General features: G+C 50.5%; 2 protein-coding genes across 5 annotated transcripts in view; one reads left to right on the top strand and one right to left on the bottom strand.

Moving 5' to 3' along the window:
* The window catches only part of eif5b (eukaryotic translation initiation factor 5B), a 15,165-nt gene extending 6,596 nt beyond the window's left edge, over positions 1-8,569 (top strand). The window contains exons 6-26 of one of the 4 annotated variants that reach the window (XM_068602011.1): positions 32-165; positions 250-327; positions 406-556; positions 1,123-1,215; positions 1,306-1,404; positions 1,512-1,571; positions 1,647-1,927; positions 2,019-2,126; positions 2,383-2,493; positions 2,646-2,713; positions 3,149-3,290; positions 4,973-5,104; positions 5,185-5,367; positions 5,444-5,605; positions 5,720-5,851; positions 5,942-6,073; positions 6,561-6,637; positions 6,711-6,875; positions 7,397-7,535; positions 7,619-7,780; positions 7,986-8,569. In XM_068602011.1, the coding sequence (XP_068458112.1) occupies positions 32-165; positions 250-327; positions 406-556; positions 1,123-1,215; positions 1,306-1,404; positions 1,512-1,571; positions 1,647-1,927; positions 2,019-2,126; positions 2,383-2,493; positions 2,646-2,713; positions 3,149-3,290; positions 4,973-5,104; positions 5,185-5,367; positions 5,444-5,605; positions 5,720-5,851; positions 5,942-6,073; positions 6,561-6,637; positions 6,711-6,875; positions 7,397-7,535; positions 7,619-7,780; positions 7,986-8,093 (2,717 nt within the window). In that variant the 3' untranslated portion in view covers positions 8,094-8,569. Of the gene's footprint in view, positions 1-31; positions 166-249; positions 328-405; positions 557-1,122; positions 1,216-1,305; positions 1,451-1,511; positions 1,572-1,646; positions 1,928-2,018; positions 2,127-2,382; positions 2,494-2,645; positions 2,714-3,148; positions 3,291-4,972; positions 5,105-5,184; positions 5,368-5,443; positions 5,606-5,719; positions 5,852-5,941; positions 6,074-6,560; positions 6,638-6,710; positions 6,876-7,396; positions 7,536-7,618; positions 7,781-7,985 lie in introns of all 4 variants that reach the window. The other 3 variants (XM_068602010.1, XM_068602009.1, XM_068602008.1) reach the window with 3 other exon arrangements.
* Positions 8,570-9,976: 1,407 nt separating this feature from the next.
* bco1l (beta-carotene oxygenase 1, like) lies at positions 9,977-16,144 on the bottom strand. The gene is made up of 10 exons (XM_068602038.1): positions 16,074-16,144; positions 15,456-15,585; positions 15,193-15,340; positions 14,959-15,106; positions 13,263-13,483; positions 12,737-13,003; positions 12,537-12,642; positions 11,123-11,217; positions 10,570-10,681; positions 9,977-10,485 (listed from the first exon to the last, which is right to left on the bottom strand). The coding sequence occupies exons 1-10, from the start codon at positions 16,105-16,107 to the stop codon at positions 10,334-10,336; spliced, it is 1,413 nt and encodes a 470-aa protein (XP_068458139.1). The 5' UTR covers positions 16,108-16,144; the 3' UTR covers positions 9,977-10,333.
* Positions 16,145-19,743: the final 3,599 nt, after the last annotated feature.

Genomic DNA, 19,743 nt, shown 5'->3' with positions numbered 1-19,743 from the left:
CACGTTCTTCTTCTGTGGTGTTGTGTGGCAGAGGAGGTTGAAGGCGACAAGAAGAAGAAGGACAAGAAGAAGAAGAAGGGGAAGGAGGAGAAGGAGGAGAAGAAGAAGGGACCCAGTAAGGCCACGGTGAAGGCCATGCAGGAGGCCCTGGCCAAGATGAAAGAGGTAGGTGCATTGTGGGAAATGTAGTCCCGGTGGTGTGATGAGTTGTTGCTTTGTGGTGGTCTCAGCGCTGTGTTGTTGTCGTAGGAGGAGGAGGCGGCGCTGAGGGAGGAGGAGGAGCGCCTGGTACGGCTGGAGGAGATGGAGAAGGAGAGGCTGGAGCAGGTAACACGGCGCCATCTTGTTTTTCAGCAGCTCGTCTACCAGACCAAACCTGACCTTTGACCCCCACCTGACCCGCAGGAGCGCCTGGAGCAGGAGCGCAAGGAGAAGAAGAAGCAGAAGGAGAAGGAGAGGAAGGAGCGTCTGAAGAAGGAGGGCAAGCTGCTCACAAAGTCACAGAAGGAGGCGCGAGCTCGAGCCGAGGTCATGCTCAAGCTGCTGCAGGCGCAGGGTGGGTCACCTGAGTTACCTGTCCAGGTGTCAGCTGAGTTACCTGTCCAGGTGTCAGCTGAGTTACCTGTCCAGGTGTTGACAGTGTGTTACCTGTCCAGGTGTTGACAGTGTGTTACCTGTCCAGGTGTTGACAGTGTGTTACCTGTCCAGGTGTTGACAGTGTGTTACCTGTCCAGGTGTTGACAGTGTGTTACCTGTCCAGGTGTTGACAGTGTGTTACCTGTCCAGGTGTCAGCTGAGTTACCTGTCCAGGTGTTGACAGTGTGTTACCTGTCCAGGTGTTGACAGTGTGTTACCTGTCCAGGTGTTGACAGTGTGTTACCTGTACAGGTGTTGACAGTGTGTTACCTGTCCAGGTGTTGACAGTGTGTTACCTGTACAGGTGTTGACAGTGTGTTACCTGTCCAGGTGTTGACAGTGTGTTACCTGTCCAGGTGTTGACAGTGTGTTACCTGTACAGGTGTTGACAGTGTGTTACCTGTACAGGTGTTGACAGTGTGTTACCTGTACAGGTGTTGACAGTGTGTTACCTGTACAGGTGTTGACAGTGTGTTACCTGTACAGGTGTTGAGGTTCCGTCTAAAGACTCGATGCCGAAGAAGAAGCCGGTGTACGGGGACAAGAGGAAGAAGAAGCCGAGCGTTCAAACCCCTGAAGGTAAAACCTGCGCTGAGCCGTCTCTGACCAGAGAAATGTAATGCACCTTCATCATCTTCGTCCTCTTCTTCATCATCATCCTCCTCCTAGAAACCTCCGAGGTGACCTCGCCCATCTTGGAGACACCCGAGCCGGTTGCTATGGAGACGCCGGCTGAGACGCTGGCTGAGACGCCGGCTGCAGAGCCAGGTGAGCCAGGTGAGCCAGGTGAGCCAGGTGAGCCAGGTGAGCCAGAACTTATCTCCATGACAACGACTTGGTCTTGTGTCCTCACCTCTCCTCCTCCTCCTCCTCAGAGGTGAAACCGGAGCTGGCAGTAGACGACTGGGAGGCCATCGCCACCGATGAGGAGAAAGGTGAGCGAGTATAACATCACACCGGTACTAGTAGTTGTGTAGTACTATGTGTATAAATACTCTCTCTTGTGTCAGAGTTGAAGAAAGTACACATCGAGGTGAAGGAGGACAGCGGCGCTCTTCCTCCGCCGACGGGCAGCGACGAGGAGGAGGACGAGGAGGAGGACGAGGATGAAGACGAGGAGGAAGACAACGAAGAGGACGAGGGGGAAAGCGAGCCGGAGAAGGAGGCGCCGCCGGCAACGAGCCACGCGAAGAGGAAGACGAAGGACAGCGAGGACGAGAGCAGCGAGGAAGAGGACGACGACCGGTCCAAAGAGGAGCGTCTGTACGACCGAGCCAAGAGGAGGATCGAGGTGAGGAGGAGGAAGAGGAGGAGAAAGAAGAAGAGGAGGCGATGAAGGAGGCGGCGCCTTGCCCTGACTGTCCTCCTGTGTGTCTCCATAGAAACGTAAAGCAGACAACATCAAGAACACAGACTTCGAGTCTCTTCGCTCTCCGGTGGTCTGTGTGCTGGGACACGTGGACACGGGCAAGACCAAGATCCTGGACAAGGTGAGGCCCTTCCTGTCCACTTCCTGCCCATGTCCTGTCCACTTCCTGTCCACGTCCTGTCCACTTCCTGTCCACTTCCTGTCCACTTCCTGCCCACTTCCTGTCCACTTCCTGTCCACTTCCTGTCCACGTCCTGTCCACTTCCTGTCTACTTCACGTTTGTGGTGCATGCCGTGGTAACACTGTGTGTGTGTGTGTGTGTGTGTGTGTGTGTGTGTGTGTGTGTGTGTGTGTGTGTGTGTGTGTGTGTGTGTAGCTGCGACACACCAACGTTCAGGACGGAGAGGCCGGAGGAATCACTCAGCAGATCGGAGCCACGAACGTCCCCAAAGAAACCATCGAGGAGCAGACCAAGATGGTGAAGAACGTACGTACTGATGAGGTCACTGATCACCGTGATGAGGTCACTGATCACCGTGATGAGGTCACTGATCACCGTGATGAGGTCACTGATCACCGTGATGAGGTCACTGATCACCGTGATGAGGTCACTGATCATATCTGTATTGATTGTTCCAGTTTGAGAAGGAGAACATCCGGATCCCCGGCATGCTGATCATCGACACACCAGGCCATGAGTCCTTCAGGTACCACAAGAACACAGTACTACTACCACCAGTACTAATACTAGTGTGAAGGTGTCACAGTAGAAGTAGTAATACTACAAATGTACTAAGGTGTAAAGGTACTCTCTTACAGGTAAAGTATTCATGCTACCAGTACTAAAACCACTGTAAAATACTGTAAAAGGTCAACCTACTCCACCACAGTAAAAGTACTCCTCAGCACAGTAAAAGTACTCCTCAGCACAGTAAAAGTACTCCTCAGCACAGTAAAAGTACTCCTCAGCACAGTATATCGCTTTACTTTCTCCATAAATGGATTGATCAGTAAGAAGTGACTCAACGAGCCGTTAGAGGAGGAGGAGACGCTGCTGCTCTGAGGAACAGAGTACTACTATCAGTACTACTACCAGTGTAGAGGTACTCTCAGCAGTAGTGACCTGCTGCTCTGCTCCTCAGCAACCTGAGGAACCGCGGCAGCTCCCTGTGTGACATCTCCATCCTGGTGGTGGACATCATGCACGGCCTGGAGCCGCAGACGCTGGAGTCCATCAACCTGCTGAAGGACAAGAAGTGTCCCTTCATCGTGGCCCTCAACAAGGTGGGTCTGCTGCTGCTAGTGCTGCTGCTAGTGCTGCTGCTGCTGCTGCTGCTGCTGCTGCTGCTGCTGCTAGTGCTGCTGCTGCTGCTGCTGCTGCTAGTGCTGCTGCTAGTGCTGCTGCTAGTGCTGCTGCTGCTAGTGCTGCTGCTGCTGCTAGTGCTGCTGCTGCTGCTGCTGCTAGTGCTGCTGCTGCTAGTGCTGCTGCTGCTAGTGCTGCTGCTGCTAGTGCTGCTGCTGCTGCTGCTGCTAGTGCTGCTGCTGCTAGTGCTGCTGCTGCTGCTAGTGCTGCTGCTGCTGCTAGTGCTGCTGCTGCTGCTAGTGCTGCTGCTGCTGCTAGTGCTGCTGCTGCTGCTAGTGCTGCTGCTGCTGCTAGTGCTGCTGCTGCTAGTGCTGCTGCTGCTAGTGCTGCTGCTGCTAGTGCTGCTGCTGCTGCTGCTGCTGCTGCTGCTAGTGCTGCTGCTGCTAGTGCTGCTGCTGCTAGTGCTGCTGCTGCTGCTAGTGCTGCTGCTGCTGCTAGTGCTGCTGCTGCTAGTGCTGCTGCTAGTGCTGCTGCTGCTGCTAGTGCTGCTGCTGCTGCTAGTGCTGCTGCTGCTAGTGCTGCTGCTGCTGCTAGTGCTGCTGCTGCTAGTGCTGCTGCTGCTAGTGCTGCTGCTGCTAGTGCTGCTGCTGCTAGTGCTGCTGCTGCTAGTGCTGCTGCTGCTAGTGCTGCTGCTGCTGCTAGTGCTGCTGCTGCTGCTAGTGCTGCTGCTGCTAGTGCTGCTGCTGCTAGTGCTGCTGCTGCTGCTAGTGCTGCTGCTGCTGCTGCTGCTGCTAGTGCTGCTGCTGCTAGTGCTGCTGCTGCTAGTGCTGCTGCTGCTGCTGCTAGTGCTGCTGCTGCTGCTAGTGCTGCTGCTGCTGCTAGTGCTGCTGCTGCTAGTGCTGCTGCTAGTGCTGCTGCTAGTGCTGCTGCTAATGCTGCTGCTAGTGCTGCTGCTAATGCTGCTGCTAGTGCTGCTGCTGCTGCTGCTAGTGCTGCTGCTGCTAGTGCTGCTGCTGCTAGTGCTGCTGCTAGTGCTGCTGCTGCTGCTAGTGCTGCTGCTGCTAGTGCTGCTGCTGCTAGTGCTGCTGCTGCTGCTAGTGCTGCTGCTGCTGCTAGTGCTGCTGCTGCTAGTGCTGCTAGTGCTGCTAGTGCTGCTGCTAATGCTGCTGCTAGTGCTGCTAGTGCTGCTCCCCCTCGTCCTCCTGCTCCCCCTTCTCCTGCTCCTCCTCGCCCTCCTCCTCCTGCTCCTCCTCTTGCTCCTCCTCCTGCTCATGCTCCCCCTCGTCCTCCTGCTCCCCCTTCTCCTCCTGCTCCTCCTCTTGCTCCTCCTCCTGCTCATGCTCCCCCTCCTCCTCCTGCTCCTCCTCCTCCTCCTCCTCCTCCTGCTCCTCATCCTCCTCCTCCTGCTCCTCCCCCTCCTCCTCCTGCTCCCCCTCCTGGTCCCCCTCCTCCTCCTCCTCCTCCTTCTGCTCCCCCTCCTGGTCCCCCTCCTGCTCCTCCTCCTCCTCCTGCTCCCCCTCCTGGTCCCCCTCCTGCTCCTGCTCATGCTCCCCCTCCTCCTCCTCCTGCTCCTCCCCCTCCTGCTCCTGCTCCCCCTCCTCCTACTCCTCCCCTTCCTCCTCCTCCCCCTCCTGCTCCTCCTCACACTGTGTTGTGCCGTCAGATTGACCGTCTGTACGACTGGAAGAGGAGTCCGGAGTCGGACGTGGTGTCCACGCTGAAGAAGCAGAAGAAGAACACCAAGGACGAGTTTGACGAGCGGACCAAGGCCGTGGTGGTGGAGTTCGCTCAGCAGGTATGACGTCATCGCCCTCTGTTGGTGACGAGCGTCCGCGCGGCTCGGCGGCAGCGTTTGACCCTCTCGCCGCTCCTCAGGGTCTCAACGCCGCCTTGTTCTACGAGAACAAAGACCCGCGGACCTTCGTGTCGCTGGTGCCCACGTCGGCCCACAGCGGCGACGGCATGGGGAACCTCATCGCGCTGCTGGTGGAGCTCACGCAGACCCTGCTGGCCCGCCGGCTGGCGCGCTGCGACGAGCTGCGGGCGCAGGTCATGGAGGTAAGAGGCCGGCGCCGTTGTGCCGCCGCGGCGTCCGCGGACCCGTCCGTCGCTCACCGGGTGTGTGTGCGTCCAGGTGAAGGCGCTGCCCGGCATGGGCACCACGATAGACGTCATCCTGATCAACGGCGTGCTGCGCGAGGGAGAGACCATCATCGTGCCGGGCGTGGAGGGACCCATCGTCACGCAGATCAGAGGGCTGCTGCTGCCGCCGCCGCTCAAGGAGCTCAGGGTCAAGGTGAGAGAGTGTGTGTGTGTGTGTGTGTGTGTGTGTGTGTGTGTGTGTGTGTGTGTGTGTGTGTGTGTGTGTGTGTGTGTGTGTGTGTGCTCACCCTCTGACTCTCTGCCTCAGAGCCAGTACGAGAAGCACAAGGAGGTGTCCACGGCTCAGGGCGTGAAGATCCTGGGGAAAGACCTGGAGAAGACGCTGGCGGGGCTCCCCCTGCTGGTGGCCCACAAGGACGACGAGATCCCCGTCCTTAGGGTAACACACACACACACACACACACACACACACACACACACACACACACACAACGCTGGAGGCTCCTTGTGGACTGACGCTGTGTTTCAGGACGAGCTGGTGCGTGAGCTGAAACAGACTCTGAGCTGCATCAAGCTGGAGGAGAAGGGCGTCTACGTGCAGGCGTCCACGCTGGGCTCGCTGGAGGCGCTGCTGGAGTTCCTGCGTACCTCCAAGGTCCCTGTGAGTACCCGTCTGTCACCCGTCTGTCACATGATACTAAAGCAGCTGTAAGTCTTCATGCTGCTCTGTGTGTGGTGGGGTTTTACTCTGAAAAGCAGCAGGAAGTTGACCTGTGTGTGGTGGGGTTTTACTCTGAAAAGCAGCAGCAAGTTGACCTGTGTGTGGTGGGGTTTTACTCTGAAAAGCAGCAGCAAGTTGACCTGTGTGTGGTGGGGTTTTACTCTGAAAAGCAGCAGCAAGTTGACCTGTGTGTGGTGGGGTTTTACTCTGAAAAGCAGCAGGAAGTTGACCTGTGTGTGGTGGGGTTTTACTCTGAAAAGCAGCAGCAAGTTGACCTGTGTGTGGTGGGGTTTTACTCTGAAAAGCAGCAGCAAGTTGACCTGTGTGTGGTGGGGTTTTACTCTGAAAAGCAGCAGGAAGTTGACCTGTGTGTGGTGGGGTTTTACTCTGAAAAGCAGCAGGAAGTTGACCTCCCTCTCTGTCTCAGTACGCTGGCATCAACATCGGTCCGGTTCACAAAAAGGACGTGATGAAGGCGTCCACCATGCTGGAGCACGACCTGCAGTACGTCACCATATATGTCCATATACATTATATATTCCATACATGATATACATTTAACGTACGCGTGTTGCAGGTACGCAGTGATCCTGGCGTTCGACGTGAAGGTGGAGAGGGAGAGTCAGGAGATGGCCGACACGCTGGGGGTTCGGATCTTTTGGGCGGAGATCATCTACCATCTGTTTGATGCCTTCACCAAGTTCAGAGAGGACTACAAGAAGGCCAAGCAGGAGGAGTTCAAGTACTGTCTCATGACACATGACACGCTGTCACATGACACGTGACACGCTGTCACATGACACATGACACGCTGTCACATGACACGTGACACGCTGTCACATGACACATGACACGCTGTCACATGACACGCTGTCACATGACACGTGACACGCTGTCTCATGACACATGACACGCTGTCTCATGACACATGACACGCTGTCACATGACACGCTGTCACATGACACGTGACACGCTGTCTCATGACACATGACACGCTGTCACATGACACGCTGTCACATGACACGTGACACGCTGTCACATGACACGCTGTCACATGACACGCTGTCACGTGACACGCTGTCACATGACACGCTGTCACATGACACGCTGTCACATGACACGTGACACGCTGTCACATGACACGCTGTCACATGACACGCTGTCACATGACACATGTCACGTGACACATGACACACTATCACATGACACATATACGTACACATGTACACACGCCATGTACACATGACGTTCCCGTGTGTGCAGGAGCGTGGCCGTGTTCCCAGCGAAGCTGCGCATCCTCCCTCAGTTCATCTTCAACTCCAGAGATCCCATCGTGATGGGCGTGACCGTGGAGGCCGGCGTCCTGCGGCAGGGCACGCCGCTCTGCGTGCCGGGGAAAGGGGTAAGCTCCTCCTCCTGGCGGATGCCGTTGTATTTCATGTATATTTATGCATATTTATGTGTACTCATGCCGCTCCCTCCCAGTTCGTGGACATCGGCGTGGTCACGAGCATCGAGATGAACCACAAGTCGGTGGAAAGCGCCAAGAAGGGCCAAGAGATCTGCATCAAGGTGGAGCCCGTCCCGGGGGACTCGCCCAAGATGTTCGGCCGCCATTTTGAAGCCACCGACATCATCGTCAGCAAGGTGAGGGGGAGGAGTCTGAAATCTGTTTTTCTGTCAGAGTGTGTTTCAGTATTGTTGTGTGTGTGTGTGTGTGTGTGTGTTTCAGTATTCTCGTGTGTGTGTGTGTGTGTGTGTGTGTGTGTGTTTCAGTATTCTCGTGTGTGTGTGTGTGTGTGTGTGTTTCAGTATTCTCATGTGTGTGTGTGTGTGTGTGTGTGTGTTTCAGATCACGCGGGCGTCCATTGACGCTCTGAAGAACTGGTTCAGAGACGAGATGACGAAGAACGACTGGCAGCTGATCATGGAGCTGAAGAAGACCTTCGAGATCATCTGAGGGACCTCACACACACACCTGGACACACACACCTGGACACACACACCTGGACACACACACCTGGACACACACCTGCTCTCGTAGATGATGCTGTAAAGAGGAAGGGGGCGGGGCAGTTTGTTTCTATGAGAAACACACATTTTTATCCACTGACGTAAACGGTAACAATTAAGAACCTACACACATGCCTACACACACACAGACACACACACAGACAAACACACAGTATTCCAACGTGCCTGTTCTTCAGCATCAGCGTTGTTGTTATTTCTTCTTCTGTGGTTTCTGGCTGCTGGGTGCCCCCCCCCCCCCAGACTTAACGAGCTTAACGAGGAGCCGGCGTGCAGCCAAACACAGGTGCATTGTGGGATTTGTATTGAGCGGCGGCGCTGAGGGTTTCACTAAAGACCAAAAGCAGCTTCCAGCCTCCAGGAGACGTGAAAGTGTTTCTGTAATAAACTCCTGAAAGATCCTGATGAAGTCTGCACTTCCTGTTCCTGCTGCGAGGACACGCACGCAAGTTACACAACGTCTGCATGAACACACACGTTACCTTCATCCTGACAACACAACGTCTGCATGAACACACACGTTACCTTCATCCTGACAACACAAGGTCTGTTTAATGAACACACACGTTACCTTCATCCTGACAACACAACATCTGTTTAATGAACACACACGTTACCTTCATCCTGACAACACAACATCTGTTTAATGAACACACACGTTACCTTCATCCTGACAACACAACGTCTGCATGAACACACACGTTACCTTCATCCTGACAACACAACGTCTGCATGAACACACACGTTACCTTCATCCTGACAACACAACGTCTGTTTAATGAACACACACGTTACCTTCATCCTGACAACACAACGTCTGTTTAATGAACACACACGTTACCTTCATCCTGACAACACAACGTCTGCATGAACACACACGTTACCTTCATCCTGACAACACAACATCTGTTTAATGAACACACACGTTACCTTCATCCTGACAACACAACATCTGTTTAATGAACACACACGTTACCTTCATCCTGACAACACAACGTCTGTTTAATGAACACACACGTTACCTTCATCCTGACAACACAACGTCTGCATGAACACACACGTTACCTTCATCCTGACAACACAACATCTGCATGAACACACACGTTACCTTCATCCTGACAACACAACATCTGCATGAACACACACGTTACCTTCATCCTGACAACACAACATCTGTTTAATGAACACACACGTTACCTTCATCCTGACAACACAACATCTGCATGAACACACACGTTACCTTCATCCTGACAACACAACATCTGCATGAACACACACGTTACCTTCATCCTGACAACACAACGTCTGCATGAACACACACGTTACCTTCATCCTGACAACACAACATCTGTTTAATGAACACACACGTTACCTTCATCCTGACAACACAACGTCTGTTTAATGAACACACACGTTACCTTCATCCTGACAACACAACATCTGTTTAATGAACACACCCGTTACCTTCATCCTGACAACACAACATCTGTTTAATGAACACACCCGTTACCTTCATCCTGACAACACAACGTCTGTTTAATGAACACACACGTTACCTTCATCCTGACAACACAACATCTGTTGTGTTAAACAGGGTCATGATGAGAGCCTTCTTACATTTTATTGGACGGCTTTTTATCTAAACCAAACTAAATGAATAAAATAGTTTAAAGTGTGTATAGTTTTAGTTTCCATAACAATTTATGTATTTCTACAGTTTTTAGTAAAAAAAAAGAAATTGCACAATTTAAGCCTTTAAATGTGATTTAACTGATTGTGATCAATAACAAGTGATCAATAACATGTGATCAATAAGGTGAAGCACAAACTCAACCCAATGAAATGTTTTAATTTTTTACTGGAAAATTAATTTCTCAGATTAAAATGTTTCTGTAGACAAAAAGTAAAGCGATGAAGTTTAAAAGGTTCATTTACAGGATGTCTGAAGCTTCTCAAACAGCACGAACAACCACGTTAGCACGCCAGCGTTCATGTAGCACACGAGCGCTAACCTAGCACCTGAGTGCTAAGTTAGCACGCGAGCGCTCACGTAGCACACGAGCGCTCACGTAGCATCTCTAGTGAACAGCTCTGTGCAGGTTCCCTTCCTGCCGTCACACACTCGCTACACAATGCACACAAAGGAATAAATAAGACTCTCGTGGGGCATCAGACGGCCGGGATGAAGAGCCCGTGCAGGTCCATGTGCACGCCGGCGGGGATGGAGGCCCGGGCGACCTCCTGGAAGGTCCTGGCGTCCAGGACCAGCATGAAGGGAGAGATGTTGGGATCCGGAGAGATGACGGAGGATAAGATCACGCCTGGAAGAGGGAAAGACGGTTAGTCAGAGAGGGAGAGATGGGGGGGAGGGGTAGGGTAATGATGATGATGATGATGGCGCTCACCATCGTCTTCCTCCACAGCGCCCGGAGACGCCACAAACACCGGCTCCGATGGGAAGCAGTTCTCCTGCGTCCACTCCACGTGAGTCCTGGTGACCAGGTCGAACTTAGCCACCTGTTGGAGACAGACATGAAGTCCAGACTGCAGGTTCTCTCAGTCATGGAAGCCTGGAAAAGGCCTTGAAGGAAGTCCTGGAACCTTAGAAGTCCATTGCTCTGAATGTGTTTGAACCCCAAGTTCCCTTAAAATCATTGTGTCGGTCAAGAGGCTGAAATTGTCCGTGAAAGTCTAGCATGCGAGGACGCAGCGATGAACTCTCAGGTTTTATCTGAACCGGTAACCTCAAAGGTTCCTCCCCTGGGAACCATTGAGGTTACCGGCTCAGGTTTTACCTGAACCGGTAACCTCAAAGGTTCCTCCCCTGGGAACCATTGAGGTTACCGGCTCAGGTTTTACCTGAACCGGTAACCTCAAAGGTTCCTCCCCTGGGGAACTTGTGTTGGGACGGTTCAGTCCGGACTAGATGGAGTCTCCTGAGAGGGGTTGGTGCTGCACCTTGTTGGGATGAGGCGACAGGTCCACCCGCGAGCCGTAGAAGTATCGGTACTTCTGAGCGTTGAAGTTGTAGTTGATCCCCGGCAGCTCCAGACCTGAGGAAGCGCCTCGTTAGCTAGTGATAGCATATAGCGTCTTTAGCCCTAGAGCACTTTGGTAAAACACACTATCACTAGCACCGATACATCATGTACCTCGTACAATGTACTTATCAAAATGTATTAAAACACAACAATACAAGGCAAGTTGAAGTACTCTCCTGTTATTTTTACCCTGTAGAACTTCTCATAAAACCATGAACAGGTATCATGGAGGGCCTGAAAAAAGGCCTCAAATCCAGTGTAAACTTAGGGATCCTCAATAAAACATGATTACAATATAAATAAAGGATCTATAAACACAATGAATATATAAGTTGGTGTTCTACATTAGTGTTGTAGGGTTAAATGAAGCTGTTCTAGGTTAGTTTTCTAGCTTAGGGTTCTAGGTTAGTGTTCTAGGGTTCTAGGTTAGTTTTCTAGGTTAGTGTTCAAGGGTTCTAGGTTAGTGTTCTAGGGTTCTATGTTAGTGTTCTAGGGTTCTATGTTAGTGTTCTAGGTTAGGGTTCTAGGTTAGTGTTCTAGGTTAGTTTTCTAGGTTAGTGTTCTAGGGTTCTAGGTTAGTGTTCTAGGGTTCTAGGTTAGTGTTCTAGGGTTCTAAGTTAGTGTTGTAGGTTAGGGTTCTAGGTTAGTTTTCTAGGTTAGTGTTCTAGGGTTCTAGGTTAGGGATCTAGGTTTGTGTTCTCGGTGAGGGTTCTAGTTTAGTGTTCTAGGGTTCTAGGTTACTGTTCTAGGTTAGGGTTCTAGGTTAGGGTTCTTGGTGAGGGTTCTAGGTTAGTGTTCTAGGGTCCTAGGTTAGTGTTCTAGGGTTCTAGGTTAGTGTTCTAGGGTTCTAGGTTAGGGTTCTAGGTTAGTGTTCTCGGTGAGGGTTCTAGGTTAGTGTTCTCGGTGAGGGTTCTAGGTTAGTGTTCTAGGGTTCTAAGTTAGTGTTGTAGGTTAGGGTTCTAGGTTAGTGTTCTAGGGTTCTAGGTTAGGGTTCTAGGTTAGTGTTCTCAGTAAGGGTTCTAGTTTAGTGTTCTAGGGTTCTAGGTTAGTGTTCTAGGTTAGTGTTCTAGGGTTCTAGGTTAGTGTTCTCAGTGAGGGTTCTAGTTTAGTGTTCTAGGGTTCTAGGTTAGTGTTCTAGGTTAGGGTTCTAGGTTAGTGTTCTAGGTTAGGGTTCTAGGTTAGTGTTCTCAGTGAGGGTTCTAGGTTCGTGTTCTAGGGTTCTAGGTTAGGGTTCCAGGGTTCTAGGTTAGAGTTCCAGGGTTCTAGGTTAGGGTTCTACGGTTCTAGGTTAGTGTTCTAGGTTCTAGGGTTAAATGAAGCAGCTACCGGACCTTCGAACAGCGTCTCTGGCCGGCAGTACACGGAGTCGTCCTCCTGCAGCACCGCATGGGCCGTGCTGTCCGTCAAGGTCACCATGTTGGATCCTCTGGGTGCTTCCTGCAGGACGCACCGATGCTAACCGTTAGCGTCAGAGCTAATGATTAGCACTGACTCGTGGCAGTCTCTCAGGTGTGTTTCTGCCGGGCTTCACCTTGTGGCCGTGGAGCGGCAGGACGAACCTCTGGACCACCGGCGGAGAGAAGCGCTTGTTGGTCCGGATGAAGTCGTCGGTCTCCTGCCTCATGTTCTGGATGTAGAACATCTCGTACAGGTTGCTGTTCTCGTAGGCGATCAGGTCCAACACCACGTGGCCGTCCTCCTCGTACGCGTTGATGTGGTGGAAGACCACCAGGGCGTCGCCGTAGAAACGCGTGGATACGGCCTTCCCCGTCTTCCTGTTGACGACGTGAAACAACGTCTGGGGACGGACAGACGGTCGGTTATAGTACTAACTAATTAATGCTAACCCTAAACCAGGAAGCCATGATGGATTGGGCTAAACAGTCCTGTGACATTGACCTGTAGTCAATAGAACTACATGTACTGTTGGACCACGAGCTGAAGCACACAAGTGTTGCCGGCCTTCTCTTGAGGAACCACAGCCCCGCTTTTACGCAACGACGTCCAGTGTGATTGTTCAGACGTGACCTGGTGAAAACGCCGTCAGCGGGACTTACGATGTCGTCCTTGTCGAACTTCAGGCAGCTGCCCCAGTTGACCCCTCTGAAGTAGGCGGTGGCCAGCTTCACGATGTCCAGCTTGAAGGGCTGCTCCACGAACACGATGTAGTTGTCGGTCATGCCGAAGCTGTGGAAGTAGCTCGGGAACAGAGTGGAGCGAAGCGGGATGGAACACACCTGCTGGACTTTCCTCAGCGCCGGTTTCTTCCGCTCTTTATCTGGAAGAAACACCGCTGTGAGTCAAATTCAGTGTTTTGCATTTGATTGTTGATGGTGAGGCGGGAAAGTGTTTGCAGCTCTGGAGACGAACAGCTGGCGCGTTAGCTAGCTAGCTAGTCCCTCTCCTAGCGGTGGGGAGTTGGCTCCTTTTCTATAACCAGTGTAGTATTAAAGCATGGTGCCATTAGCTAGCAAGTCCCTCTCCTAGCGGTGGGAAGTTAGCTCCTTTTCTATAACCAGTGTAGCATTAAAGCATGGTGCCATTAGCTAGCTAGCTAGTCCCTCTCCTAGCGGTGGGAAGTTAGCTCCTTTTCTATAACCAGTGTAGCATTAAAGCATGATGCCATTAGCTAGCAAGTCCCTCTCCTAGCGGTGGGAAGTTAGCTCCTTTTCTATAACCAGTGTAGCATTAAAGCATGGTGCCATTAGCTAGCTAGCTAGTCCCTCTCCTAGCGGTGGGAAGTTAGCTCCTTTTCTATAACCAGTGTAGCATTAAAGCATGGTGCCATTAGCTAGCTAGCTAGTCCCTCTCCTAGCGGTGGGGAGTTGGCTCCTTTTCTATAACCAGTGTAGCATTAAAGCATGGTGCCATTAGCTAGCTAGCTAGTCCCTCTCCTAGCGGTGGGAAGTTAGCTCCTTTTCTATAACCAGTGTAGCATTAAAGCATGGTGCCATTAGCTAGCTAGCTAGTCCCTCTCCTAGCGGTGGGGAGTTGGCTCCTTTTCTATAACCAGTGTAGCATTAAAGCATGGTGCCATTAGCTAGCTAGCTAGTCCCTCTCCTAGCGGTGGGAAGTTAGCTCCTTTTCTATAACCAGTGTAGCATTAAAGCAAGGTGCCATTAGCTAGCTAGCTAGTCCCTCTCCTAGCGGTGGGGAGTTGGCTCCTTTTCTATAACCAGTGTAGCATTAAAGCATGGTGCCATTAGCTAGCTAGCTAGTCCCTCTCCTAGCGGTGGGAAGTTAGCTCCTTTTCTATAACCAGTGTAGTATTAAAGCATGGTGCCATTAGCAAGCTAGCAATTTACCTGATCGCCTGCAGGCCTCTCCAGCTCTGAAGATAACATTTCCTGACATATAGCGCCACCATCTGGTCAACATGTTAATCTGTTCAACACTTTGGTTCATGTCCAAATCAATGCAGAAAGAGACGTTCAGCCTCAGCCGGACTCCTTTATGATATGACTACTTCCATTTCATATACGTACCTGAAAAAGTTAAACCAGGTTTCCTGTTACATAACAAATTCTGAAGAGGCTGTGAATACTTGATGTCAGTATCTTCTACCAATCTCCTTTAGGACTCACTGATAGTCTGTTTCCCGGGCAGTCTGATTGCGGCGTCATTAAACAATTAGACTATTTTAGATAAAGACGCAACTTCTGGAGCTCAGGTGCAATAAAGTAACTTTATTGCTGCAACTAATCTAAAATACAAAGAGGTCCTTGAAGTGGATCAGATCCCTGCGGGCCTCACCTGAAGCGGCAGCGGGGACTTTGAAGATGACGTACTTGGGCAGGCCCAGACCCATCAGGGCCGTGCCCATGTTGTAGGTGTTGCCCTCGGTGTCATAGTGAGGGTGAGCCGTGGCCAAGTTCAGAGCGATGTGGTTCCTGTAGTTCGTCTAGAAGTTGGCGTAGAGGTTGTATCAAGAACACATAGATTGGACAAAGTACTTGTTCTCTGAGGAGGCGATGAAGAGCAGCTCACCCTGCCGATAGTCTCCAGGGTCGCGGGGTCGATCTGGTTCATGTAGTTGACCTCGGAGGAGGCGTAGTAGTCTTCACCGTAGCGGATGATGTTGATCAAGTTGTTATCGGTGAAGTCAGGGACGATGTTGCTGAGGTGCGTGAATGCCCTGAAGAGAGGTTGAGAAACGTTAACCTGCACAACCAATAAATCAATCTCACATTAGCATAGAAGTGAGTCCCGGGGAAAGGAATGGATCTCTACCTGTTCTGGATGGACTGTACCTGGAAAAGATGTTTTTGCAGGGGTCCGGGTAGATCATGGTTCCAAACTCCGAGACGACGATCCTGTTGGCCTTGATGTTCCTTTTGTACGTGTCGCTCTTCAGGAACTTGCTCCTGTACGTCACCTCGCCTGAAACAACACGTGGCAGGTGACGCCTCACTCAGGTGAAGCCTCACACAGGTGAAGCCTCACACAGGTGAAGCCTCACACAGGTGAAGCCTCACTCAGGTGAAGCCTCACACAGGTGACGCCTCACTCAGGTGAAGCCTCACACAGGTGAAGCCTCACTCAGGTGAAGCCTCACACAGGTGAAGCCTCACTCAGGTGAAGCCTCACTCAGGTGAAGCCTCACACAGGTGAAGCCTCACTCAGGTGAAGCCTCACACAGGTGAAGCCTCACACAGGTGAAGCCTCACTCAGATGAAGCCTCACTCAGGTGAAGCCTCACACAGGTGAAGCCTCACTCAGGTGAAGCCTCACACAGGTGAAGCCTCACTCAGGTGAAGCCTCATACAGGTGAAGCCTCACACAGGTGAAGCCTCACTCAGGTGACGCCTCACTCAGGTGAAGCCTCACTCAGGTGAACATCGTGTTTCGTCCTCTCTTCCTCGTCTCACCGTTGCTGAAGGTGAAGCTGTGGATGAGCGACATGCCGTCAAACCAGTGGTTGTACTGGGAGCTCCCCACAGAGAAGAGCCCGGGGCCGTTCCTCAGCAGCGTGCCCTGCAGCCAGGACGGGATGCAGCCTGCAGGTCAGAGGTCACGCAGCGGTCACTCAGAGGTCGCTCAGAGGTCACTCGGGTCATATAAAGGTCACTATAAACTTAATCAATAAATAACAAGTCAGCACCTAATAATTCCACTGCCAAGTAAGTATTGATTGATTGATTGATTTTGACTTGATTAAATATATTGAAAATGCATTTATTCAATCAATATTAAACAATCAATATGTGATTAAAATATTTAATTTTGAGGCATAAATTAAAAGTCAGCATAACTTTTAACGACAAATTATAATTTCACACATGAAAAGTGAGAAACTTTATCATATAACTTTATTATATAATAACTTTATAATATAACATTTTTATAATATAAGTCAGTTTATTTTTTCAATTCAGTATATTTTGTATAGCCCAAAATCACAAATACAAGATTTGCCATGTCATGTGATTAACTTACATGTCATGTGATTAACTTACATGTCATGTGATTAACTTACATGTCATGTGATTAACTTACATGTCATGTGATTAACTTACATGACATGTAATTAACTTACATGTCATGTGATTAACTTACATGTCATGTGATTAACTTACATGTCATGTGATTAACTTACATGACATGTAATTAAGTCTTTGAAACTCACCTTTCACATGAGCGCTCACCGGCTCAGGAGTCTCCGATCCGTTCTTTGCAAAGATGGACTGCATGTCTCTCACTACTGACCACAGCTACTGACCACAGCTCCTGACCACAGCTCCTGACCACAGCTACTGACCACAGCTCCTGACCACAGCTACTGACCACAGCTCCTGACCACAGCTACTGACCACAGCTCCTGACCACAGCTACTGACCACAGCTCCTGACCACAGCTACTGACCACAGCTCCTGACCACAGCTCCTGACCACAGCTCCTGACCACAGCTACTGACCACAGCTCCTGACCACAGCTACTGACCACAGCTACTGACCACAGCTCCTGACCACAGCTCCTGACCACAGCTCCTGACCACAGCTACTGACCACAGCTCCTGACCACAGCTCCTGACCACAGCTACTGACCACAGCTACTGACCACAGCTCCTGACCACAGCTCCTGACCACAGCTCCTGACCACAGCTACTGACCACCGCTACTGACCACAGCTCCTGACCACAGCTCCTGACCACAGCTACTGACCACAGCTCCTGACCACAGCTCCTGACCACCGCTCCTGACCACAGTGAAGTGAAGCTGGCGCTGGTCTTATGTCGCCTCCGTCGGTCTACGTGTTGATCTCCAGATTCCAGAAAACAAATAATCTTTGTTGATTATGTAACCGCTCGGCTTTGGACTTCACTCTGCTTTTCACAATAAAAGCATGAGCGTGGGGTCTGGCGGCATCCGACCTCCTTAAAGCGTCACAGGATTGCAGTCAACGAGATAAGACCTTGAAACGAGTCCATTAAACACGCTTCATTCGGTTTATTTGTTCCTTAATACATAAAGAATTCAGACGCTGAGTTTTCTTTGAGTTATGATGTGAATGAACGCACTTACTCAAAACATCCTCACTGCAGCTGCAACTATTTGTTTTGATTCTTTAAGAGTTTTGTCTCTAAAATGCCAAAGAAATGAAAGGTTTGATGTCTTTTTGTTGATCAGTCCATAAACTCAGTTTACATGTAAAAGCATGAAAACATCTGATCCTGAAGGATGTTGACTTGTTTTGTCAAGAAGAAAAGTGAATGTCAAAATAGTTTCCAGTTGTTATTGAGTTAATATTGTTTCAGCTCTAATAATCTCTCTAGTAACTTCTGTTGGTTCATATTCATGAAAACACCACAACGTTTCAACTAGTTTGGTTCTTTTGAGTTTAATGTTTGCATAATGAATAACTTCCTCATTTAACTTGCATATCTTTACTTTATAACCAAATGTCTGATGAGAGTGAAAAATAGGAGCAGATAGTTTGACCTTCAGACTCCTCTATCTGCTCTGTAATTGGTTTAATTAGTTTACAGCTTTACGGCTGCTCGTATCAGGAGTCGTCTGTACGCCGACACGCTGTCACATCACTGACCCTCCACCAATAATAATGATAACTGATGCTTTGAGGGCAGAAGGTATCGGTGTGTTGAGGGTTCAGACGAGTCACTCAAAGGGAGAACTTTAAAAGCAGAGGATGGAAGTTCAGGAGTCAGCTTTCTGATATCATGTGAACGACACACGATATCACTGATGACATGTTCTCAAGATAACAGCCGCTGGCTTTGCCGTCACCTGCATGTTATACGAACACGCGTCGAGTCACGCGTGTGAGAGGACGAATGTCTCTGATGCTTTTATTTTGAAGAAAGTCTTGACTTCTAGAAGTTATTTAGTTCAAACTAAACGCTCTTCAATTGTTCAACTGAAAGAGACAAAGAGCCTCTGAGCAGGAAACCGGAAGCTCAGATTGAACAGGCACAACTTCCTGTTTCAGTGTCCAGGCTTTCACAATAAAAGCAGCCTTGAACAAGCTGCCATTAACTTCTTAAATTAAATTATCTCATGTGACACAAACTGTTCAGCGTGTAAATAAAACATCTGGTTATTATTGAGGGAAAGAAGAACATCGTCTGCATAACGTCTGATCCTTTACTTTTCACTGGTCGCGTATCAAACATTACATTTCACAAGGTAACACATCCATTATCAGCCACTTATCCAGGTCGGGTCGCGGTGGCAGCAGGTCCAGCGGGCCGAGACAGGCTTCCCTCTCACCAGCAACATTTTCAGCTCATCCTGGGGATCCTGAGGCAATCCCAGTCCAGCTGAGAGATGTGATCCTCCAGCGTGTCCTGGTCTTCCTCTGGGCCTCCTACCAGTTAACGAGCCTGGAGAACCTCTAATGGAGACGACCAGGAGGCTATCTCTAAGGCTGAGCCCTACAGAGGAACCTCATCTCCTTACTCTATCTCTAAGGCTGAGCCCTACAGAGGAACCTCATCTCCTTACTCTATCTCTAAGGCTGAGCCCTACAGAGGAACCTCATCTCCTTACTCTATCTCTAAGGCTGAGCCCTACAGAGGAACCTCATCTCCTTACTCTATCTCTAAGGCTGAGCCCTACAGAGGAACCTCATCTCCTTACTCTATCTCTAAGGCTGAGCCCTACAGAGGAACCTCATCTCCTTACTCTATCTCTAAGGCTGAGCCCTACAGAGGAACCTCATCTCTTACTCTATCTCTAAGGATGAGCCCTACAGAGGAACCTCATCTCCTTACTCTATCTCTAACGCTGAGCCCTACAGAGGAACCTCATCTCCTTACTCTATCTCTAAGGCTGAGCCCTACAGAGGAACCTCATCTCCTTACTCTATCTCTAAGGCTGAGCCCTACAGAGGAACCTCATCTCCTTACTCTATCTCTAAGGCCGAGCCCTACAGAGGAACCTCATCTCCTTACTCTATCTCTAAGGCCGAGCCCTACAGAGGAACCTCATCTCCTTACTCTATCTCTAAGGCTGAGCCCTACAGAGGAACCTCATCTCCTTACTCTATCTCTAAGGCTGAGCCCTACAGAGGAACCTCATC

The sequence above is a fragment of the Clinocottus analis genome, unplaced genomic scaffold (genome assembly GCF_023055335.1).
Source record: "Clinocottus analis isolate CAN_PGR_092001 unplaced genomic scaffold, fCliAna1.0.p SCAF_58, whole genome shotgun sequence".
Taxonomy (NCBI): Eukaryota; Metazoa; Chordata; class Actinopteri; order Perciformes; family Cottidae; genus Clinocottus; species Clinocottus analis.
This window is presented reverse-complemented; position numbering and strand designations above follow the sequence as displayed.